This window comes from Heloderma suspectum, chromosome 2 (genome assembly GCF_057233095.1).
Source record: "Heloderma suspectum isolate Gila_16-S chromosome 2, 16-S_ref, whole genome shotgun sequence".
In the NCBI taxonomy this organism is placed as follows: domain Eukaryota; kingdom Metazoa; phylum Chordata; class Lepidosauria; order Squamata; family Helodermatidae; genus Heloderma; species Heloderma suspectum.
Genome location: NC_139459.1, coordinates 279,285,231 through 279,307,365, shown reverse-complemented (window position 1 = coordinate 279,307,365; position 22,135 = coordinate 279,285,231). Strand labels below are relative to the sequence as shown.

The 22,135-nt window shown below is 42.5% G+C and overlaps 1 protein-coding gene across 2 annotated transcripts in view; it reads left to right on the top strand.

Annotated features, from left to right (window-relative positions):
* Positions 1–19,848, top strand: part of TRAIP (TRAF interacting protein) — a 42,193-nt gene extending 22,345 nt beyond the window's left edge. For both annotated transcript variants that reach the window (XM_084839572.1, XM_084839573.1), the window contains exons 8-16: positions 2,784–2,897; positions 3,860–3,947; positions 4,671–4,760; positions 4,999–5,087; positions 6,026–6,181; positions 7,001–7,046; positions 7,787–7,909; positions 9,734–9,784; positions 10,943–19,848. In XM_084839572.1, coding sequence (XP_084695698.1) covers positions 2,784–2,897; positions 3,860–3,947; positions 4,671–4,760; positions 4,999–5,087; positions 6,026–6,181; positions 7,001–7,046; positions 7,787–7,909; positions 9,734–9,784; positions 10,943–11,068 — 883 coding nt within the window. In that variant the 3' untranslated portion in view covers positions 11,069–19,848. The remainder of the gene's footprint in view (positions 1–2,783; positions 2,898–3,859; positions 3,948–4,670; positions 4,761–4,998; positions 5,088–6,025; positions 6,182–7,000; positions 7,047–7,786; positions 7,910–9,733; positions 9,785–10,942) is intronic.
* Positions 19,849–22,135: the final 2,287 nt, after the last annotated feature.

The window sequence follows — 22,135 nt, the reverse complement described above, 5'->3', positions numbered from 1 at the left end:
TTTGCCATAGCTTTCCTCCCAAGGAGCAAGCCGTCTTTTAATTTCATGGCTACAGTCACCGTCTGCGGTGATCTTGGAGCCCAAGAAAATAAAATCTGTCACTGCTGCCATTTCTTCCCCTTCTGTATGCCAGGAAGTGATGGGGCCAGATGCCATGATTTTAGTTTTTCTAATGTTGAGTTTCCGATTTTCTTGAAGAGAACTCTAGTCTTTCCTATTCTATTGTTTTCTTCGATTTCTTTGCATTGTTCATTTAAGAAGGCCTTCTTGTCTCTCCTTGCTATTCTCTGGAACTCTGCAGTCAGTTGGGTATATCTTCCCCTTTCTCCCTTGCTTTTCACTTCCCTTCTTTCTCAGCTACTTGTAAAACCTCATCAGACAGCCACTGTGCTTTCTTGCTTTTCTTTTTCTTTGGGATGGATTGAGTTGCTGCCTCCTGAACAGTGTTACTGACCGCCGTCCATAGTTCCTCAGGCACTCTGTCTATCAGGTCTAATCCCTGAAATCTATTCCTCACCTCCACTGTATATTCATAAGGGATATGATTTAGGTCACACCTGAATAGTTTAGTGGTTTTCCCTATGTTCTTCAATTTAAGCCAAAATTTTGCGACAAGAAGCTCATGATCGGAGCCACAGTCAGCTCCAGGTCTTGTTTTTACTGACTGTATAGAGCTGCTCCATCCTTGGCTGCAAAGGACATAATCAGTCTGATTTCGATATTGACCATCTGGTGATGTCCATGTGTAGAGTCGCCTCTTATGCTGCTGGAAAAGAGTGTTTGCTATGATCAGCGTGTTCTCTTGGCAAAACTCTATTAGCCTTTGTCCTGCTTCATTTTGTACACCAAGGCCATGCCTGCCTGTTATCCCGGTGATTTCTTGACTTCCTACTTTAGCATTCCAATCCCCTATGATGAAGAGGACATCTTTTTTTGGTGTGAGTTCTAGAAGGTGTTGTAGGTCTTCATAGAACCGATCAACCTCAGCTTCTTCGGCCTCAGTGGTTGGGGCATAGACTTGAATTACTGTGATGTTGAATGGTTTGCCTTGGATTCGTACTGAGATCATCCTATCGTTTTTAAGATTGTACCCCAGTACTGCTTTTCCCACCCTTTTGTTGACTATGAGTGCTACTCCATTTCTTCTAAGGGATTCTTGCCCACAGTAGTAGATATGATGGTCACCTGAATTAAATTCGCCCATGCTTGTCCATTTTAGTTCGCTGATTCCCAAGATGTCGATGTTTAATCTTGCCATCTCATGTTTGACCACCTCCAGCTTACCTTGATTCATTGATCTGACATTCCAGGTTCCTAAACAATATTGTTCTTTACAGCATTGGATTTTCTTTTCACCCCCAGACACATCCACAGCTGAGTGTCCTTTCGGCTTTGGCCCAGCCGCTTCACTCTTTCTGGCGCTACTTGGCAATACCCTCTGCTCTTCCCCAGTAGTATATTGGACACCTTCCGACCTGAGGGGCTCATCTTCCGGCGTCATATCTTTTAGCCTTGTGATACTTTCCATGGGGTTTTCTTGGCAGAAATACTGGAGTGGGTTGCCATTTCCTTCTCCAGCGGATCACATTTTGTCAGAACTCTCCGCCATGACCTGTCCATCTTGGGTGGCCCTGCACGGCATAGCTTATGGCTTCACTGAGTTACGCAAGCCCCTTCACCACAACAAGGCAGTGATCCATGAAGGGGAACTCTCTCTTACAGTGATTCTTATAGGAACTTCCATTCTAATCTGTCAAAAGCTTTTGCAGCACCTAAAAAATATGAGAGCATTTGCTGTTTTTGTTTTAACATATTCAGTGAGGTTTATTGTCTTACATATACTATCGTTAAGTGTGTGCTTACGAATGAAGTCCTGTCTGATCTATATTAACATATTGGCATATAATCTTGATGCTAAAATAGTTGCCAGAATTGTATAGTTGTTGGGAGGCACCATACTTCAGTGGTAGAACACATTTTTTGCATGCAAAAACTTGCAGGTTCGATTTTTGGCATCTCCAGTTAAAAAGATCAGGTAGCAGGTGATGAGAAAAACATCTGTCTGAGAAGACCCTGGGGTGCCACTGCCAGTCAGAGTGGACAGTATAGGGCTAGTTGGATAAATATCCTGTCCTGGTAATTTTCCTAGCCTAGTGAGAACATTGCTCAATTATGATAGATTAGATTTTTGTTTTCCTCAGTGACTCATGCACATCTCTCCAGGCACTGTTCCTGTTTCCGTTCATGATCATGACTGCAAATGATCCAAATTAATGGAGTAAGACTGAGCCCTAGCCTGTCATGGCTTCTGGCATTTTACTATCGTGAAGCTGAATGTAAACCATTTCTGTATAAAGAAAGTGTCGGGCTAACTGTATTAGTTGCCCATGATTCTCAAGCCAATGCTGTAACCCTTTATGGTGTCCCTTTCTACCCTTTTCTTACAATGTAATTGTTCCTCAACTTTCTCACAATGGGTCTGATTTCTGTGTGCGTTTCTTGTAGGAAATGTAACTGAACATCTGTATGTTCTAATCTTGTAACACTATAATTCCCACATAGATGAAACACTACTGTGCAACTATGTTGACTTTGGGGGTTGGACTCGATGGCCTTGTAGGCCCCTTCCAACCCTACTATTCTATGATTCTATGATGGGGTGTGGGGAGAGTGTCCTTGCCGGTCTGATATACAAGATGTTTCTCTTCCTTTATTAACTGTTCCTGTGTTTGTGCAACATAGCGTAGCTGTGCCACTGAACCACGAAACCCCTAATCTTTCAGGATTGAGACATTGTTGCAGGGTCAACGTCCCGAGGTGGAAGAGATGATCCGTGAAATGGGAGCAGGGCAGGCAGCAGTGGAACAACTTGCAGTCTATTGCATCTCATTGAAAAAGTAAGTGTGTTAAATAGGATAGTTTATTGACTTAAGTGTTGTGTGTGTACAGGTGGTACCCTCTAAAGGAAACAGTTGGAACAATTAATCATGTAGGCACTCAGGCAGAATGCTAGTTGCCACACTGAGATTTGGTGAATATAATCAAGGTGGCATAGATGGAAGATTTCAGCACAGCTAGCATACTATTGTTGCATTAGTGACACATACATTGCTATGGAAACAGCCTTTAGAGCTTTGCCAGAGTGCTTAGGAGGTGATTGTCTGATGGGAACAGAGGGGATGGCTGATTGTCATGATTCTGAGCAAGGCAGCATAGCCCCTGAATATCTCCCCTGCTCAGAGCAGAGTAGTCTATGCAGCTGTGGCAATAAATATGGTGTATTTGCCGGCCCCTACAGTGTGTGCTAGAAGTCTTTCTATTTATACCTTGTATAATTCACAGCTTCTGCAGGCAACGTTGGTTAGCAAATGGGTAATCACGACTTTTAATAATGAGCTAAGGCATGCAGTACCTGCATTGTAATCAGGAGCTTCAGCACTGTTTTATTAAAATGCTTTCAGAACCTTGACCTTTTTTTTTTAACCTGTTGCATATCATTTCAGTGAGGTGGATATAAAATGCTGCACAGTACTAAAGATTCTTAAATACCGTTCATATTCCTGATACGGCATACACTTTTCTGTCATTTTGGTGCCTGCTCCAAACCAAACAGTGCTATCTCATGGAAGCATGTTTTCTCACCTGTTCTGTGGTGTCAGTGTTTTAACACTGTAGAAATCAATGTTGGCGTGTTCAGCACTGTTTTTCCCTCAAAGTGTCTGTGTACACAACAGAAACTTCTGCAACCACTTAAGCTGTGAATTGCATATCTTTGGTCTAAATTTGATTACTGGCTTCATCTAAGAGCTGTTTGCTTGAAAGCGTGTTCCACAGACTGACCGATTTGGGCCCTTTCCAGAGAATATGAGAATCTGAAGGAGTCTCGGAAAGCGTCAAATGATACAAAGGAGAAGTTGAGAAAGGAGTTGTTTTCTGCTAATCACAAGGTAAAAGGCACATGGATACACCTGCAGACACAGCTACGTACAACTGCTCCACTAACCAACCGCCTAAATAAAATTTCTATTGCTTGTCTAGACAGTTGCATAGGCCATGTTGGTAGCTCCCTGTTAACAGGGAAGTTCAGCTACAGTTTTTCTGAGCTTGCTCAATATGTCTTCATAACATTCATCAATCTACCTACATAGCCAAGTAACACTCCCTATTCTGTCCTAAATCTAAATGCATTTTTGTTTGTCTTGAATATTATTTTGCATTAACATCAGGAAAGTGCTAAATTTGTACTGCAAGCACAAGAAACCTTAGAATATAGGAAGGAAGGATGGGAGAGTTTCTTTTCTTTTTCAGAGTTGATTGTACCTTATAGTTTTCTATATGCTTACAAACACACTGAATTATTCTGGGTAAATTAGTGCTGCAGAAGCACCTCTTGGTAGCTTTTCATTGACATCTGAAGAGAGCCACCTTGGAGCTCCCTCTGCAGGTGGCTTGGCAGAATAAGTAGTGATATAAATCTTTCAGAAAGAAGCTATTCCCACCTAAGATGCCTACTTCAGATTTCTGTTATAATGTGCTAAACCCTGAAGTGAAGTCTAGAAATATGCTTTTATTAAACATAACCATTGTAAACATTTGGGTACTTTAAAACCTTGTGTGGTATTGTCCTACATTGTGTCCTGGACTTCTGATGTATAGTTCTTAATCTATAGCTACAGAAAACTGTTCTAGAGTTGGAGAAAACAGTGGAGGAATTGAGAAGCACCCAGGCAGATCTGAGAAATGCAGATAAAGAGATCATGGTAAGGACCTTCCTGTAACCTGCAGTCAATACAGTGTTGGTGACACTAGAGCTATATTTCCTTACCTTCATAGTGTACAGTCCAGACTCCTTTCTAACCTATCCCATTGAAGGGAAGTGGCAAGCAGAGCATAAACTGTCTTCCTGAGTGAGAGCATATCTGTGTCTCTGAAAGATGGGATGTAGAAATCTTGGCTTTGGTAGGTTTTCTTGTTAACTTCTGCTCTTTCTTTTCAAAGAGTTTGAAAAAGAAGATAGGAGTCCTGCAAGATACCTTAAAAGTGCCATCATTAACGAGTGAAGCACTCAGCCGGCTTGTTTCTGAAAGGTTGGTTTTAGGGGAATTCACTGGAATTTGATACAACAGATATTGTACAAACACCATGTACAATATGAGCAGACAATAGAAAAATGTTGAATGCACATTCCTGAGTTGTTCCAAAATGCATATGATGCTTTTTATATCAGGTCAGACTGTTTGTTCATCTAGTCCAGTACAGTCTGGTTTGCAGGGGTTTTCCTCGGGCTCTTGGGCAGAGGCCTTCCCCATCAGCTGCTTCCTAATCCTTTTAACTGGAATTCAATATTTACCAGGCCACTTGCCATAGCACCATCTGTATCTGCTGAACAGAACTGTAACAGAAAGACTTTTTTTCTGCTACTGTCAAAAAATCGTTTTCCATAAGAATACATTTCTTATAGAAATGTGGGGCATCCTACAGCAGGCCAGTTTACCAGAATATTAAGACTGGGATACGAGGATCCCAAGCAGCCTGGTAGTCATTTCAGTAATCCAAACTCTCAACATGTGTTGCTAGATAATAGAAGGGTGTTTACTCTCTGAATTTAATTGTACTGTATCTGTTCATAGGGCCACCTCTTTCCACCATCAGTGCTGCTATGAAGTATACCAAGATGTAAGCTGTACAGCAGGGGTATACAGCCTGCAAGCCACATGCACCGCTCCAGGGCTTAATTGCAGCCCCCAAGGGTGCTTTGATCCCCTGTTGCCACTAAATTTCCTCCACCAGTGATCCTGATACTGATTGTGCCGTTGTTGCTGGAAAGAGCAATCTGTATCAGGATTGCCGAGGGAGAGAGTGGAGAGAAGGCGCATGGTGTACGTGGCCCCTTACCAAAGTCAACATGCAGCCCTCAGGGCCAAAAAGGTTGCGCATCCCTGCCATACAGTATGTGGGATAGACTGAAATGCACTTGTCTGACTACCCAGCTGACAGTGTGAAACTTGTGTAATTTGCTTTGCAGCCCTGCTCCTCTAGAACTGTTGAACCCAAAGCTCCATCCGCCAGCTCACTGTGATGAAATTGACCTGAACGCTACCTTTGATGTGGAGACACCAAAGTACCGGCCTCACAGGACAGCCCTTGCTCCTGCCAAAAAAATCAAACTAGATAAAAAGTTGTGAGTCTTGTTCCTTTACTTTTATTGGCCCTATATGTGCTCCACTTCCACATATGCTGGAAGCAATTATCCAGCCGTGTTATATTCTCTACTTACCGCTTTAGACTAAAATGTCTCATTTAAAAGCTTTTAATTGCTGCAGAAGAATGTCACAACAAATATACCCTGCTTGCTGTGGGTACAGCTGGACTTCATCTCCAAACAGGGTTGCCCATCTCATTGCCCATCATAATACTCAAAATACCTTATTTATAAAGCACATCAAATTTCTAGTTCCTATACAATTAAAGGGGCAATTCATGCAAGCACACAATTTAAAACTGACTGACACAATAGGAAGAGCAAGGGAGTGGTTAGGGAAGAGGAATCACAAATCCACGCTGCATAATTTGCATACTAAGCAAACGTTGACTTGCAGATTTGATATGCTAAATTAGCATACCTCTCTTACTTCTAGCAAGTGTCTTATCTGTGTTCCAGCTGAACACCAGAAGCGGTGAAGGAGGGTCTTTTCTATCCCATGTTAAGATCAGGGTTAGGGCTTCAACAAGTGGATCAAGAGTGGCAATGAGGCAAAAGAAATGAAAGCTCTGCTTCGTTTGCTTGTTGGTCAGACCAAAGGTTTTCCCTTCCTGGCTGGAACAGAGAGAATGTGGGAGGAAAGAACTCATATTCCCACACACTCACGGTTGCTCTCCAATTAACGTTCTTTTAGGTGAATCAGCCATGGTGAGTTCAACCCTGCATTTTTATAAAGTGGTACATCCATCTCCAAAGGACAGGTGGGGTGACTACTGTTTTGTGGTGTGTGTTTTTCAGGGCACCTGTGACAAATGTATCAAGGGTTCTGAAAGAAGCAGTGGAGGTATTGTAACTGATAATCTGAGTAATATCTACAGCCTCTCTCAATCAGGGGTAGGCAACATGGTGCCCGTGGACACCAATATGCCCCCAGACACTAACCTTAGTGTCCACTGAGACACTTTATTCCTCCCTATTTTTATTTTAAAATATTTATATATTTACTTACTGGCAGCTGGATTTCTTCAAAGTCAAATGGAAGCCACTAGCTGCTGCCATCTTCATTTCCCATGAATGCCTCTGTGCAGGTTACTTGTCCTTTGTGACTAGCCATCCCCACTCATGGAAGCCATGTTATTCTTGTGCCTAGAGCAGCTTCTCAAATTTCCAAATGTGCCAATGGGTCCAAAAGCTTGCCTGCCCCTTCTCTGAAGACCCTTCAATCCACTGTCTTTCGAGGCCATGTTGAAACTGACAGCTTTTCTCCAGACAATCTTAACCAAACCCTACATTGTCAGTGCAATAGATATTTCAGATATTCTGCCTAGAACTCTGAATACTACAGCAAAGTCCTTAGAGGTATGTTGGGATCCAACTTTCTCACTACTGGCTGTGTATAGTACCAGAGGCAATGACTTCCTGTTCTCTCTAGGAATGTCAAAAGAAGCTGCATTTGCAGAAGCTGCCTTTTCCTTTTGCACAGAAATGGGCTTGGTGTGTACTAGCAGGCTATTTTAGTGTTGCTTGTGTTTGGAAATATGCACATTTTAGGTCTAATTCTTCTACTTTTTAAAAATGGTCCAGAACTCAGGTGACACAGATGATGAGCATCTAGAAGATCTTTTACCTGCTTTCATCAGAAACTCAGTTCTGTCCAAGAGACCACTTGTAAACAGCATGCTCATGCCGCAGAGGAACACAGGAATAGTAAGTATAAGCGGGATCTACAACAAAACATTTCTGTTCAACGCGCCCCCATTCCTGTTTTTCTCTATACTGCTTTGTATTCTGTGGTGATTAAGCATGCTTAGTCCTCACTGGGCTGTTTTAGTGGGAGGGGTTGCCCCTTTAGGTTTTTGGAGCTTTTTTTTAATGTCCGCAATCCTTGGAGTTCCACTGAGTATGTTAATATTGCCCTCTTGATTCTCTGTGGACCCATTTTGGCTACAATCTTGTCAGAACTCAGCAGCCACTATTTGAGGGATCTGAGCATACCTAGCAGCCCTGCCTGTTCCTGTACTGAGGTTGGATGTAATTAGGTTTAGATGCTTGCGCCTCCTGGTGGGAGGGTTTCCTTACCTGTACCATTTGTGTGTGATGGAGGAGGTCACAATTTTCACCCACCATTTTATTCCCCATTGTGTTAATATTTATTCTCAGCTGACCCACTGGCTTAAGGACCTAGCTGTCTAGCAATCACTGGCAATGGTGCAGTTAGGACCAGGGCATCTCCAAATGACTAACTACAGCAGGGGTCCTTAACCATTTTGGGTTGGTGAGCACATTTGGAATGTTGATAGTGTCATGGGCACTCTCACAAAATGGCTGCCATGGGATGGGGCTTGCCTATTCATTAAATAGCCACTGTGGTGGACATGGCCGGTCACAAAATTGCCCATAAGGTAAACTGGTGAGGCAAAAACAGAAGAACCGAATTTGTGTTTTGGAGCTCAGAAGTGGGGTCTGAGCTCCAAAACACAAATCCACACTGTGGAACCCAAATAAAGATGACGCTGGAGGGCAGCGCTTTGCTTTGCAGCATGCCAGCCTCCCAGTAATTTTTTTAATTAAAAAATCTTTAAAATTAAAAGTCAGGAGAGGCAAGGAACCTGGTGGGCACCAAGAGAGGTGTCTGCAGGCACATTGGAGCCCAAGGACACCATGTTGGAGACCCCAGACCTAAGAGTAGCAGGTGATGGGGACAGCAGCAAAGAGTCCCAGTGTCAGCACCTGAGCTGGCATGAGCATATCAGGGCACACCAGGTCTGATGCTGGTTTCAGTATCCTTATTTTAAAGAACATTTTATGGTCAGGAGGCAGCCAGCTGGGCATGTACATGGTTACAGAGTCTCCGTTTATTATGTTATTTTAAATATATATTATCCTTTCCAAATGGTGCTTATGCGTAAGCACGTTTAGCTTCAGGGCAGCCAAAGCAAATTCTGTTGTGTTCCTGTAGTCATGATGGTGCTATGATTTGAATTGAAATACAAAACTGCACATGCTCAGAATATTTAGTTATTTTATTGGAAATGGCAAACTGTTTTTTTTTGTCTTTGCTCTAATATACCAAGAATGTAGAAATACTTGAAAAAGTGTAAATGGCGGTGGGGAAAGAAGATAAATGTTAGCAGTGTGCCTCACCACTGAAGTAACACACATGGCTGTCTAAAGGGGGACCCTGTAAGACCATTGGGTAGTATCCAATAGGGGCTATGTGCACGTGGCCAACCCTCGAGCCGCGCATGCCCAGTCCCGCCAGCCCAGGTCTGCACAAAAGCCAGGAAACCACCAAACAATCAGTGGTTGGAGGAAAGGAGGGGACAGGGATATGGTCATCTGGGGAATGCTGGAGGGCTGGATTTGGCCCCCAGACCTGAGATTCTGCATCCCTGCTCTAGTGTATTAATGTGTGTACTTAAACCAGCCACTCACCACTGTAATTCTTGATCCATTCCCTAATAAGAATAACTTTCTCCATGACAGGAACATGCTTATGTATTTATAAATACTGAATTCTCTCCCTTCTAGGTAAGAACTGGGTATGATGGCTTAGGAGGCAGAACCAAGTTCATTCAGCCTGTATCCTTTTATAAATACTGTTTTGCTGAAGCTAACCTGATTTCAAGCTGCAGTTTTTAGTGATTTTGAATCTAGGATCATCAATGCTCGATGAGACCAAAAGGAAAGAAGAAATGTTAGCATCAACATTCCAATTTGAGCAAAGTAGTTTTCACTTGCAGTTAATTCAAAATGAGGACCAACTGGAAAAAATTAGTATATTGGGGGAAATGATCCCTTAAAATAAGCCACTTCAGAATTGTTCTAGTAGAGGTCCTGCTACAAAGCTTCTGCAATTACTAGGAGAAGATTCAGTCCCAGGAAACCTGGATCAAGATTCTTTCAAGTCTCCCTTGGGAATCTGTTGAGTTTTCTCTTACTGTGGAGATAGTGAGAAATGTACTGTTTTTATGAGGTAAAGATATGTTTGTGTTAGCTGCTTGCTGAAAAACCCACATAAGCTTCTGAAGCAAGTAGAACTAAAAGCAAATTCTGCAGCAGATTCTAAATTCTTCAGATCAGCATGAGCGCAGGTCTGCTTCAGGAGCAATGGTGATTCTAGCACAGCTATATTCACATTTAGGTTAACGTTCTCCTCACTTGCCCTGTTCAGAGTCAAAAGAGCAAAAATCAAATATTTGCCATCAAGAGCCTGTCTTCCTGTAAAGCCTGTGAAGTTGGCAAGTGCAATGTGACACTGAAATGGGACAATTGTAATGTAGTGCCTCCGGTCTGTAGAAATAATGATAGGAGAGGGACCTGCTCACTAGCATCTCTGTGAGCTTCTGGCTGGACGATGGTAATAGAAATGTTTGATGATATGAGTGGCTAAAGCTTGACCTCTCTTCTCTGAGCTGGGATGTTTGAACATGTATTGAACTTGGTGGTGGGATTGCGGGGGAAGACAGCCTAGTCAGTCCTCATGTATAGATCATGGTTTGTACGTGTGAAATATCCTAGGGGATACCTGATACCTTTTCTCCAACTTTTCCTTTAAATCAGGGTTGGGCAACCTGTGGCCCTTCAGATGTTGTTGGATCACAACTCCCATCATCCCTCACCATTGGCTATGCTGGTAAAGTTGATGGGAGTTAGTCCAACAACATCTAGAGGGCCACAGGTTGCCCACTCCTGCCTTAAATACTTGGCCACCATTTTGCTTGACTTGCCTCATTTCAGAGTACCCCAGCAGAGATTCGACCCCTGGCTGTGAAGAGCAAGAAAAGAAGTGCTTCTAAGCAAACAATGACAACGGCTTCTGCTTCTGGCATCAGTCAGACTAAACTAGACAACTTCCTTAAGTAACCATGGCTCTCTTGAGATTAGACACAGATCATCAGAGGCCTAAGATCGTCTTGGCAGATGACATAGTGACCCCCCAGGAGCCACGTCAAGTGCACAGTGGATGGCAGGGCTCCTGAGTTCCCCGTGGCTTTGTGTTCATCTGACTCTTCATGCTTTTCTAGATTCTCCATAGAGTACTGGCTTTGTTTTGCTGCTAGCCTTTAAGTGGGGAAAGATTGAAAGGTGTTGGTTCCAGAATACCTGCGGACTTTGCTGTTCTGTAGGCTACTGCTCTGTATTCTAAGCATGGTAAATTACTGGTGTCTCAGCTCCTGAAACTTTGATAATGGCATCAGCTGAAAAAGTAACACCATCTGAGGATCATGGATGATTTGGAAATGTCCCTTCACTGAAGTGCACCTGCAGCTGTTTTAGCATCTGTGCCCCTGACACCTTTATGCTTTAGATAAGGAGAGAATTCGATCTGCAATTGTCAAGTTGTGTTGGCCTGTATTTTCCATTTGATTCTTGTCCCACATGTTCTGCATCCTACCTAAAACTGTAGCTATATGGTAGGTGCTATTTGTCCCAGAATAGCTTCTTTCTTGCCTCCAAGGAAGGCTTATGGAGCATATGGGCAGACATATTCCAGAGTGAAATTTAGGATTTCCTTAGAAAATAGGAGCATTTCAGGTATCATTCAGGACTTGGAAGTATTAGTAGCCATTGTCATATCTTTGCTTAAGCTTTGGGGCAAACTCACTTCTAAGCATAATGCTCCCAGTTAAATCTCTCCATAGCATGCGGAGTTTTCCTGAGTGAAGAAATACTGCTTGTCTGAAGTAAATATCCAACTTATTTCTTCTTTGCATTAAGAGACTAGCATTAGAGTCTCTTGGCCTTGTTAGCCCAGTATTTCAAGTCTTAGGGAAATTTTGCAAAAAGGCTTTTGGTCAGCATGCCCCACCTTAACCCAAAGTTAAGTCACAGGCCTAGCTGTGGCACAGATTTATCAGAAACATAAAGGAAAGACTTAACAGAACTTGTGCTTGGAATTCCTAATTGAACACATGTACTTCATATTGAATAAACGTTGTATGTACCTCATTTGTTAAACTAAAATTACAGACTTAACATTTACAAGCCACTATGCTGCTGTATAGAGAGGCTATACAACTACAAATTACTTGCTATATGTCACAGAGAGAGTCACAGCCTTCTCTCCCGATAAAAATTTCTTTCCAGTATTGCTGAACTTTCTGTAAGCTTGGCTGTATCTAGCCCCCAACCGTACCAAGGCATTGAACAAGCACCAAGACCAGCCTTGTATTTAAGCATTAACCTCACAGCTGAAGGCAACAAGGGACTGCATGCAGATGATTGAATAGGCTAGTGGAGGAGGAGGCAGGAGGAATGGAGTGCTTTTCCCCTTCTCTGCCAGACCCCAGCAGGCTAGTAAAAAAAAAATGCAGGTGTGTAACCTATTTGGGCTTATTTATAAGGCCAACCTAAACTGTAGGCCAGGTTCCTTGGAGAAAAAGAACTAGAGTTGGGTGTTGTCAGCACATCAAACTGTATTTTTTTGTTTTATCAACTGGCCTCCTGGAGCCTACAGCGAGAGCCTGAGGACGACTAATCTTGCAAATAAGTCTACAAAAGTCAATTGCTCACAAACGTTTACTAGTGTCTCTCCTCTATGCATAACCATTAAGACACAGTGACAGCCTGAAGCAAAATAGAACCAATTCTCTTCCAGTTGACAAACTTCTTTACTTGCATGTGACAAGACAATTCTAACTCACCATAGTTTACCAAGTCAATGGTTACATTTGGTTGGATCCAGACTTAGTCATACTTAAAGTAAACCTATTGAAATCAATGGGATGTATTTCAATAAGTCTACTCAAAATATGATTATGTCTTGATCCAACCTATTATTAATTTATCATATTTGTACGCTACCCTTCCTCTGAAAACCTCAGCAGTGTATGTGGGCATATGCCATTTTATCATCACAATACCCTATGATGTAGGTCAGGCTGCATCATAGTGACTGGCCCAAAGTCATCCAGCAATTCATGGCTGAACTGGGATGGCTGGAACAGGGTCTAGTTCTTTGGCTAGACCCTTCGGCGGTATAGAAATGAAATAAATTCCTAGTCCTTGTAATATACCAGTGTGTAGCTGCTGTGAAAAACAAATTCCATGTTGGGGATCATTAGGAAAGGAAATGAAAAATAAAACGGCCAATACCATAATGTTTTCTTACAGATCTATGGTGCAACCAAACTTGGAAAACTATGTTACAGTTCTGGTCACCACACCTCAGAAATGATATTGAAAAGCTGGAGAAGCTACAGAAAAGGGCAGCCAAAATTATCAAGAGACGGGAGCAACATTCCTGTGGGGAAAGGGTATGATGTTAGGGGTTCTTTGGCTTAGAAAAAAGGTGAGTAATGGGGGACGTGATGGAGGTGTATAAAAGTATGCATTGTATGGAGAAAGATAGGAATAAATATTTCTCCCTATCTCATAATACTAGAATATGGGGTCATCCAGTCAAGTTGAATGGTGGAAGATTCAGATTTTTAAAAAAAGGATATCAAGCTATGGAATTAACAACCACAAGGTATAGTGATAGCTACCAACCTGGAAAGCTTTAAAATGGGATTAGGCAAATTCATGGCGGATAAAGCTATAAATAGCTCCTAGTCATAATGGCGACATAGCAGCCTTCCCCAGCCTGATGCCCCCAGTTGTGCTAGAGTATAGCTCCCATCCCAATCCAGCATGGGTTTGGATATAGGAAGCTGCAGTTAGCACATTTGGAGGCCACCAGGCTGGGGAAGGCTGCTATATGTTATCTCCAGTATCAGAGGCAACATACCTCTGAATACCAGTTGCTTGTGAGCTTCCCATAGGTTGGCCACTGTAGTAAATAGGATGCTGGTTGAGATAGGCCTTTGGTCTGATCCAGCAGAGCTCTTCTTATGTAATCTTATTCTGTGCACTGCACCACGCTGATTTTCCAGCCTTTCTGAGTTGGGAATGAGAAATGTTGAATAGCCAACTTTAAAACATTCATCCTAAGAAGCTGAACAACTCTAGTTGTCCTGAGAAAGCCCATGAATCCCTGGTGTCACATCACCAATATCTTTAAATCAAGTTTACTGAAGGCTTTGGGGAGCTTTAATAAATCAGTAGGGTTTAATTACCCTTACTGAGTTATGTGCAGAAAAAGCCACACACTACAGGCATAGATTCAGTGCCATACTCCGTTTCAAAGCCAGTCTGGCAGTGAATCTGAAAGCTGAGTGAGAAGTTGTTGTTAAAAGGGCTTCTGAACAACAAGACCAAACGAAAAATGCTTCACTCAGCAGGCAGCCGCACTGGAAAGCCCCAAGGGAGGAAGTCCTGGTTAACTCCTTTAGGGGGCTTTTCAGAAAACTCAAGCAGCCCAAGAGGCTGCAAGGACAGAATGGGATAAAAATAGTAAAATAAAGAGCAGTCACAAACCCTTCAGCTACCTCCTTACATTGAAGACCTGTACGTTTCTCCAAAATTCTCAAAATCCCCACGAAAGAGGCAGAAAAATTACTGCCTCTTGCAGGGAAACAGAGTGGTTGTGAAAGGGCAGGTGGGGTTTTGGCACAGCACTAATGTATTCTAAAGAATAAAATCTGATTATCATATAGGTGATAACAAACCTATATAATATCTCACTTCTCCAAAAGCTGTCTTCTGAATTTTAAACACTTCCCCGTTCTGGTTTTGTTTGTACAATAACACTTGCCAGTTCAGACCTGTTTGCTCAATAAACTATAGGCCACTTCCTCTTATAGTTCGTGGCAGCTAGCAAAAGGATTGCTTTTGGAAGGGGCCTTACCTTATTGAGCATGCATATCAACCGTAATGTTGTTTCTGTTCTGCACACATCCTCCCTTTTTTCTCCAGCTATTGGGCAGTAAGCAGGCATTGTACCATAAAGGTGAATTGAGATAAAACTATCATGAGTGAAATGGGATATTCAGGATATGCTGCAGTTTCTTAAATCAATGACCAGAGGCATTTTCTATTGCAATGAAATTACTGAGACAAGGGCAGGCCCAGTTTTCACTTCCAATAAAATTTCATTACCTTTTTTCCAAGGCTTGCGTGTTTTTCTCAGTATTGACTCATCTCTCCTAAGGGTAAAACTGTCAACTCCCATTTGGCCTGAACGCGTAAACTTTGCCCAAAAAACCAATTTTTACAAAGCTGAGAGAAACAATAGTTTGAGAGGGAGAAGCATCCATTTTGTTTACCCAAGCATTTGCCTATGGGGTTTGCTACAGAATCTTTGAGGTTTTATAGGTCAAGGAGGTGAAACTGATCAGTTCTTTTACCAAAACTAGATAAATTGCATAAGTACATCATTTTTACTTTGTCATTAAGAGTAAATATTGATGTATTGCTTTAAAGCTGCCCTGTATTCAGTACTGTCAAGTATAACTGCATAATAGGCCTCCAAAAAAGAATTTACCTGTGTTTTTATATTGTGTTCCATATATCTTATGAGTGAGCAACAGCATCTGCCTGACTTCTCTTGAACCTCTTCACGGGCCTGCTTAAAAGAGGTAGTCAGAAAGCTCAGAGGGGAAAAAAATAATGCAGTAATGTTGAGTCTCTGGTGACCTAGTGCTTTGGAGCAGCCTTCCCCAGCCAGTGGGCCCAGTGGCCTTACAGGCTGAGGATGATGGGACCTGTAGCGCAACACATCTGGAGGGCACCAGGCTTTGAGGGAGGCTGCTTTAGAGAGATTTGTTCAAATGTCTCCCATCCCACCCTGATTCACTGGATGTTCAAAGTTCAGTGCTTCTGACATAATTACCCCATGTATATTTAAATACTTTTTATCTTTACCATTCTGCAAGGAGCATAGGACAATATACCTGAACCCTTCTGTCCCTCCCATATTTTATCTCTAATGTCAGTTAGTATGACTTCAACTCCTAGCTCTAGCAACAAGTCCGCTGAATCAAGTTTGCCAAATAACTTTCCATCTGCAGAGTCCTAACAGCAGTTCTATAGTAATAGAGAGTTATCTAGCAACGTCAACGTTGAAGGGTTTAAAAATAAATTCAAAACTTAAGACAGAAAGCCACTTCTGTCCTGAAAATGAACATGGCAGTTATTAGGTAAAGCAAGCCTAGGAATGGGGAAGCAGAAGGAGGGGGCAGGAAAGTGGGAACAGATTCAGTAGGCCAAAGGTAGAGGGATGAAGGGAGCAGAGGAGCTAACAAGGGAAAGGATACATTTTTTTAAAATGAGTGTTTCGGGAACAGGCCATCATATCTTGGTATATTTTTTGCTAAAATTATAAAACACAAAGTGGCTTCCTGGGCAAGCGAGTCTCCAGCCATAAGGGTGAAAAATTATCTGCCAATTCTCTCTATGCCAGGGAGCCTCAGTTGTGGTCTGTGGATCATTCATGGTTCCACAGTAAAGGTATATTTGTATTTGGCCCTGCACTTGATTTCTGAGAGTTTCAGGCAGTTTTGATAGAGCCAAATGATCGAACAGGCTAACAAGGCCCTGGTTTAGGGGCTGTGATTTTCATAACATGACCCTGGTACAGCCAGGGTCCTTTAAAAATGACAAATTTTTCCTTTAAAAAAATGACAAATTAAAAGGGCTTTCCCTAGAGTCCGTGATTTTTCATAATACAGCACTGATTTTAACTGTGATGTCAGCGCTGAAGAAAAACTGTTCTGTTTTTCTTCATATTGGGTCCCAGAATGAAATGTGTCTTTTTTTCCTCTAAATTGGTATCCCTGCTACTGCAGTGTAAATGTTGCCTTTTGTCAGCTGTGCGTGAGTTGTTTTCATTGGATGCACTTTGTCAGGTAGCCTGCATACACAGTTTTCATTGGACTCAATGCAGCAAACCTACACTATTTGCTACTCTGTGCCTGTCAGAGATGGAAATTTCATCTCAAGCCACCCTCAAATCCAAATACAAAAGCAGGATGAATGCTTGTCCTGACCTGAGGCTAAAGCTGTCAAACATTCCTACTGACTTCACAGAACTTCACAAAAAGGCATATCCATCATGTTAGGAAGGCACAAATACAGGTATTAAAATAAGAGTTATGTATATGCTTGATTGGAAGAACAACTGACTCTGGCCTGTTTGCACTGGCTGCCTATATGCTTCCGAGCTCAATTCAAGGTGCTGGTTTTAACCTATAAAGCCCTACATGGCTTGGGACCACAATACCTGATGGCACGCTTCTCCCGAAATGAACCTACTTGTACACTACGTTCAGCATCTAAGGCCCTCCTCCGAGTGCCTCCTCCAAGGGAAGCTCAAAAGGCAGCAACAAGGGAGAGGGCCTTCTCAGTGCTGGCCCCCCATCTGTGGAACAAACTCCCTGATGAGGTCCACCTGGCACCAACATTATGATCTTTTCAGTGCCAGGTTAAGACCTACCTCTTTTCCCAGGCATTTGACAGAACATGCTGAGTTTTAATCGGTTCTGGATGTGTCTTTAGTTATGTCTGATAGTTCAATGTTTTTAATTATATGTTTGTGTATATTGTTTGTGTGCTTTCATGTGCTTTTTTTGTAAATGGCTTTTAAACTTTATATTGTATTTAATGTTTTAGCTTTTGCAAACTGCCCAGAGAGCTTCGGTTAGGGGGCGGTATAGAAATGCAATTAATAACTTTTTCTTGTTGTTGTTGTTAAGTGGTCAGCTGAGATCTCCAGTAAGGTTCAAGCAGTTAGTGAAAAAAAGTTTGAAGACTGCTACTTTTCATCATTCATAATTGTATAGACCTAAATTTTATGAAACTGAAGAGTCCCCAAGCCTTTAGCCTTTCCTCATAGGAAAAGAGCTCTAACCACTTTGATCATTGTGGCTACCATTTACTGTAAATTTCCTTTTAAAAATAGGGTGATTAGAACTCTACACAGTATTGCAAATGCACCTAGTACACCATGGACCTATATCTATCCCTTATCTTCAGTCCCTTTACTAATAACCCCTACTATGGAATTTGCCTCTTGCACTGCTGCTGCAAACTAAAACTAAGTTGACATTTTCATTGGACTATCCACCATAACCCTAATACCTCAATTTGGCATTGGTTTTCTATACACCTCTTCCTTTAATATTCCATATTTTAATCTCTATAACAGCTTTGGATCTCCCTTACAGAAGTGTTCACTGTTTATTTGGTTGATGTCTATATTTTAGATCCATGATCGACTTGATCAGTGTCCTCACTCTGTGGCTGGCAGGACCCATGATGAGAGGTCATCTAAAAGGCTCTGGAAAAGAGTCCTAAGAATGTGCTGCATTATGGAACGGCTAGCTTCCTTTCAATCATCTTTTTGAGAAACCTATGAAACCTAGCAAGTAGGAAGGGATATATTATCAGGCAGGATGGAGGAGATACTGCATGAGATAGATAGATTTTTAGATGTGTTGGTGCCATCCAGTGGCCTATCTAGAAAGTATATATCTATAACACTAAAAATGTTCTCCTAAGGCCAGTTCTGTGCAACATCCCAAGAGTGTCTATGGACTAGGAGAACTATTTATGAAAAGCGTGACACTGAAATGCAGGAGTGCCAGTATCAGACTGCCGCCACCCTTACACAAATCTATGGTATAACCATACTTGGAATACTGTGTATAGTTCGTCACCACGCTTTAAAAAGGATATTGTAGAACTGGAAAAAGTGCAGAAAAGGGCAACTAAAATGATCAAGGGGCTGGAGCAAACTCTTCTATGAGGAAAGGTTACAAAGTCAGACTGCTTAGCTTAGAGAAAAGTTGAATGAGAGGAGACACAATAGGGTGATGCATGGTGTGGAGAATGTGGATAGGGAGCTATTTTTCTCCCTTTCTCATAACACTAGAACCTGGGCCCATCCTATGAAGCCAATTGGTGGAAGACTCAGGACAGATAAAAGGAAGCACTTCTTCACACAGCACATAGTTAAACTTTGGAATTTGCTACCACAGGTCATAGTGATGGCCACCAATTTAGATGGCTTTAAAAGGGGATTAGACAAATTCATGGAGAAAGCTATCAATGGCTACTAGTCCTGATGGCTATGTGCTACCTCCAATATTGGAGGCAGTAAACTAGATGCATCATTTGCTGGAAAACACCACCAGCTGGGTGCTACTACATTCATGTCCTGCTTATGGGTCCCAGTTTTTGTGCAGCTCCCTCCCCACAGCACCCCAAATGGTTGAAATTCCTCTTCTAAGGCTTAGGTTCTAAGAACTCTGTAAAATATGCTGGCATTCTTGGCCCTGCCCCTGCCCCTTTTGCCTTGCCCACCACTGGAATGCAGGCTACAAGAGCTTCTCCAAAATGGAATTTGACCCTCTGGCTGAACGAGGTTCCACAGCCCTGACTTGTTGTTGTTATTGTTCAGTCGTTCAGTCATGTCCAACTCTTCGTGACCCCATGGACCATAGCACGCCAGGCCTTCCTGTCCTGCGCTCTCTCCCGGAGTGTGCTCAAGTTCATATTCATTGCATCCGTGATGCTATCTAGCCGTCTCATCCTCTGCTGTCCCCTTCTCCTTTTGCCTTCAGTCTTTCCCAGAATCAGGGTCTTTTCCAGAGAGTTTTCTCTTCGCATTAGGTGGCCAAAATATTTGAGCTTCAGCTTCAGTATCTGTCCTTCCAAGGAGCAGTCAGGGTTGATTTCCTTTAGGATGGACTGATTTGACCTCCTTGCAGTCCAGGGGACTCGTAAGAGTCTTCTCCAGCACCACAGTTCGAAAGCATCAATTCTTCAGCGCTCAGCCTTCCTTATAGTCCAGCTCTCACAGCCATACATTACTACTGGGAAAACCATAGCTTTGATTAGACAAACCTTTGTCAGCAAGGTGATGTCTCTGCTTCTTACTATGCTGTCTAGGTTTGCCATAGCTTTCCTCCCAAGGAGCAAGCGTCTTAATTTCATGGCTACAGTCACCGTCTGCGGTGATCTTGGAGCCCAAGAAAGTAAAATCTGTCACTGCTTCCATTTCTTCCCCTTCTATATGCCAGGAAGTGATGGGGCCAGATGCCATGATCTTCGTTTTTTTAATGATGAGTTTCAAACCAGCTTTTGCACTCTCCTCTTTCACCCTCAACAAGAGGCTCTTTAGATCCTCTTCGCTTTCTGCCATGAGGGTGGTATCGTCTGCGTATCGGAGGTTGTTGATAATTCTCCCAGCAATCTGAATTCTGACCTGTGATTCATCCAACCCGGCGTTTCTCATGATGTACTCTGCATATAAGTTAAATAAGCAGGGTGACAGTATGCAGCCTTGTCATACCCCTTTCCCAATTTTGAACCACTCGATTGTTCCATCTCTGGTTCTTACTGTTGCTTCTTGACCCTCGTACAGGTTTCTCAGGAGACAGGTAAGGTGGTCTGGTACTCCCATCTCTTTCAGAATTTGCCACAGTTTGTTGTGACCCACACAATCAAAGGCTTTAGCATAGTGAATGAAGCAGAAATAGACGCTTTTCTGGAATTCTCTTGCTTTCTCCATGATTTCTTGTGGCCACTGTTGAGTGTTCCAAATTTGTTGGCATATTGGGTGCAGCACTTTAACAGCATCATCTTTTAGGATTTTAAATAGCTCAGCTGGAATACTGTCATCTCCGCTAGCTTTGTTGTTACTAATGCTTCCTAAGGCCCACTTGACTTCATTCTCTAGGATGTCCGGCTCAAGTTCAGTGACCGCACTATCATGGCTATCAGGGACATTCAGATCTTTCCTGTATAGTTCTTCTGTGTATTCTTGCCACCTCTTCTTAATCTCATCTGCTTCTGTTAGGTCCCTGCCTTCTTTGTCCTTTATCATGCCCGTCTTTGCACAAAACGTTCCCTTGACATCTCCAATTTTCTTGAAGAGATCTCTAGTCTTTCCCATTCTATTGTTTTCCTCGATTTCTTTGCATTGTTCATTTAGGAAGGCCTTCTTGTCTCTCCTTGCTATTTTCTGGAACTCTGCATTCAGTTGGATATATCTTCCTCTTTCTCCCTTGCTTTTCGCTTCCCTTCTTTCCTCAGCTACTTGTAAAACCTCATCAGACAGCCACTTGGCTTTCTTGCATTTCTTTTTCTTTCGGATGGATTTCGTTGCTGCCTCCTGAACAATGTTACGGACCTCCGTCCATAGTTCCTCAGGCACTCTGTCTATCAGGTCCAATCCCTTCAATCTATTCCTCACCTCCACTGTATATTCATCAGGGATATGATTTAGGTCATACCTGAACGGTTTAGTGGTTTTCCCGACGTTCTTCAATTTAAGCCGAAATTTTGCAAGAAGAAGCTCATGATCTGAGCCACAGTCAGCTCCAGGTCTTGTTTTGACTGACTGTATGGAGCTTCTCCATCTTTGGCTGCAAAGGACATAATCAGTCTGATTTCGATATTGACCATCTGGTGATGTCCATGTGTAGAGTCGCCTCTTGTGCTGCTGGAAAAGAGTGTTTGCTATGATCAGCGTGTTCTCTTGGCAAAACTCTATTAGCTGTTGTCCTGCTTCATTTTGTACACCAAGGCCATGCCTGCCTGTTATCCCGGTGATTTCTTGACTTCCTGCTTTATCATTCCAATCCCCTATGATGAAGAGGACATCTTTTTTTGGTGTGAGTTCTAGAAGGTGCTGTAGGTCTTCATAGAATTGATCAACCTCAGCTTCTTTGGCATCAGTGGTTGGGGCATAGACTTGAATTACTGTGATGTTGAATGGTTTGCCTTGGATTCGTACTGAGATATTCTATCGTTTTTAAGATTGTACCCCAGTACTGCTTTTCCCACCCTTTTGTTGACTATGAGTGCTACTCCATTTCTTCTAAGGGATTCTTGCCCACAGTAGTAGATATGATGGTCACCTGAATTAAATTTGCCCATGCCTGTCCATTTTAGTTCGCTGATTCCCAAGATGTTGATGTTCAATCTTGCCATCTCATGTTTGACCACCTCCAGCTTACCTTGATTCATTGATCTGACATTCCAGGTTCCTAAACAATATTGTTCTTTACAGCATCAGACTTTCTTTTCACCCCCAGACACATCCAC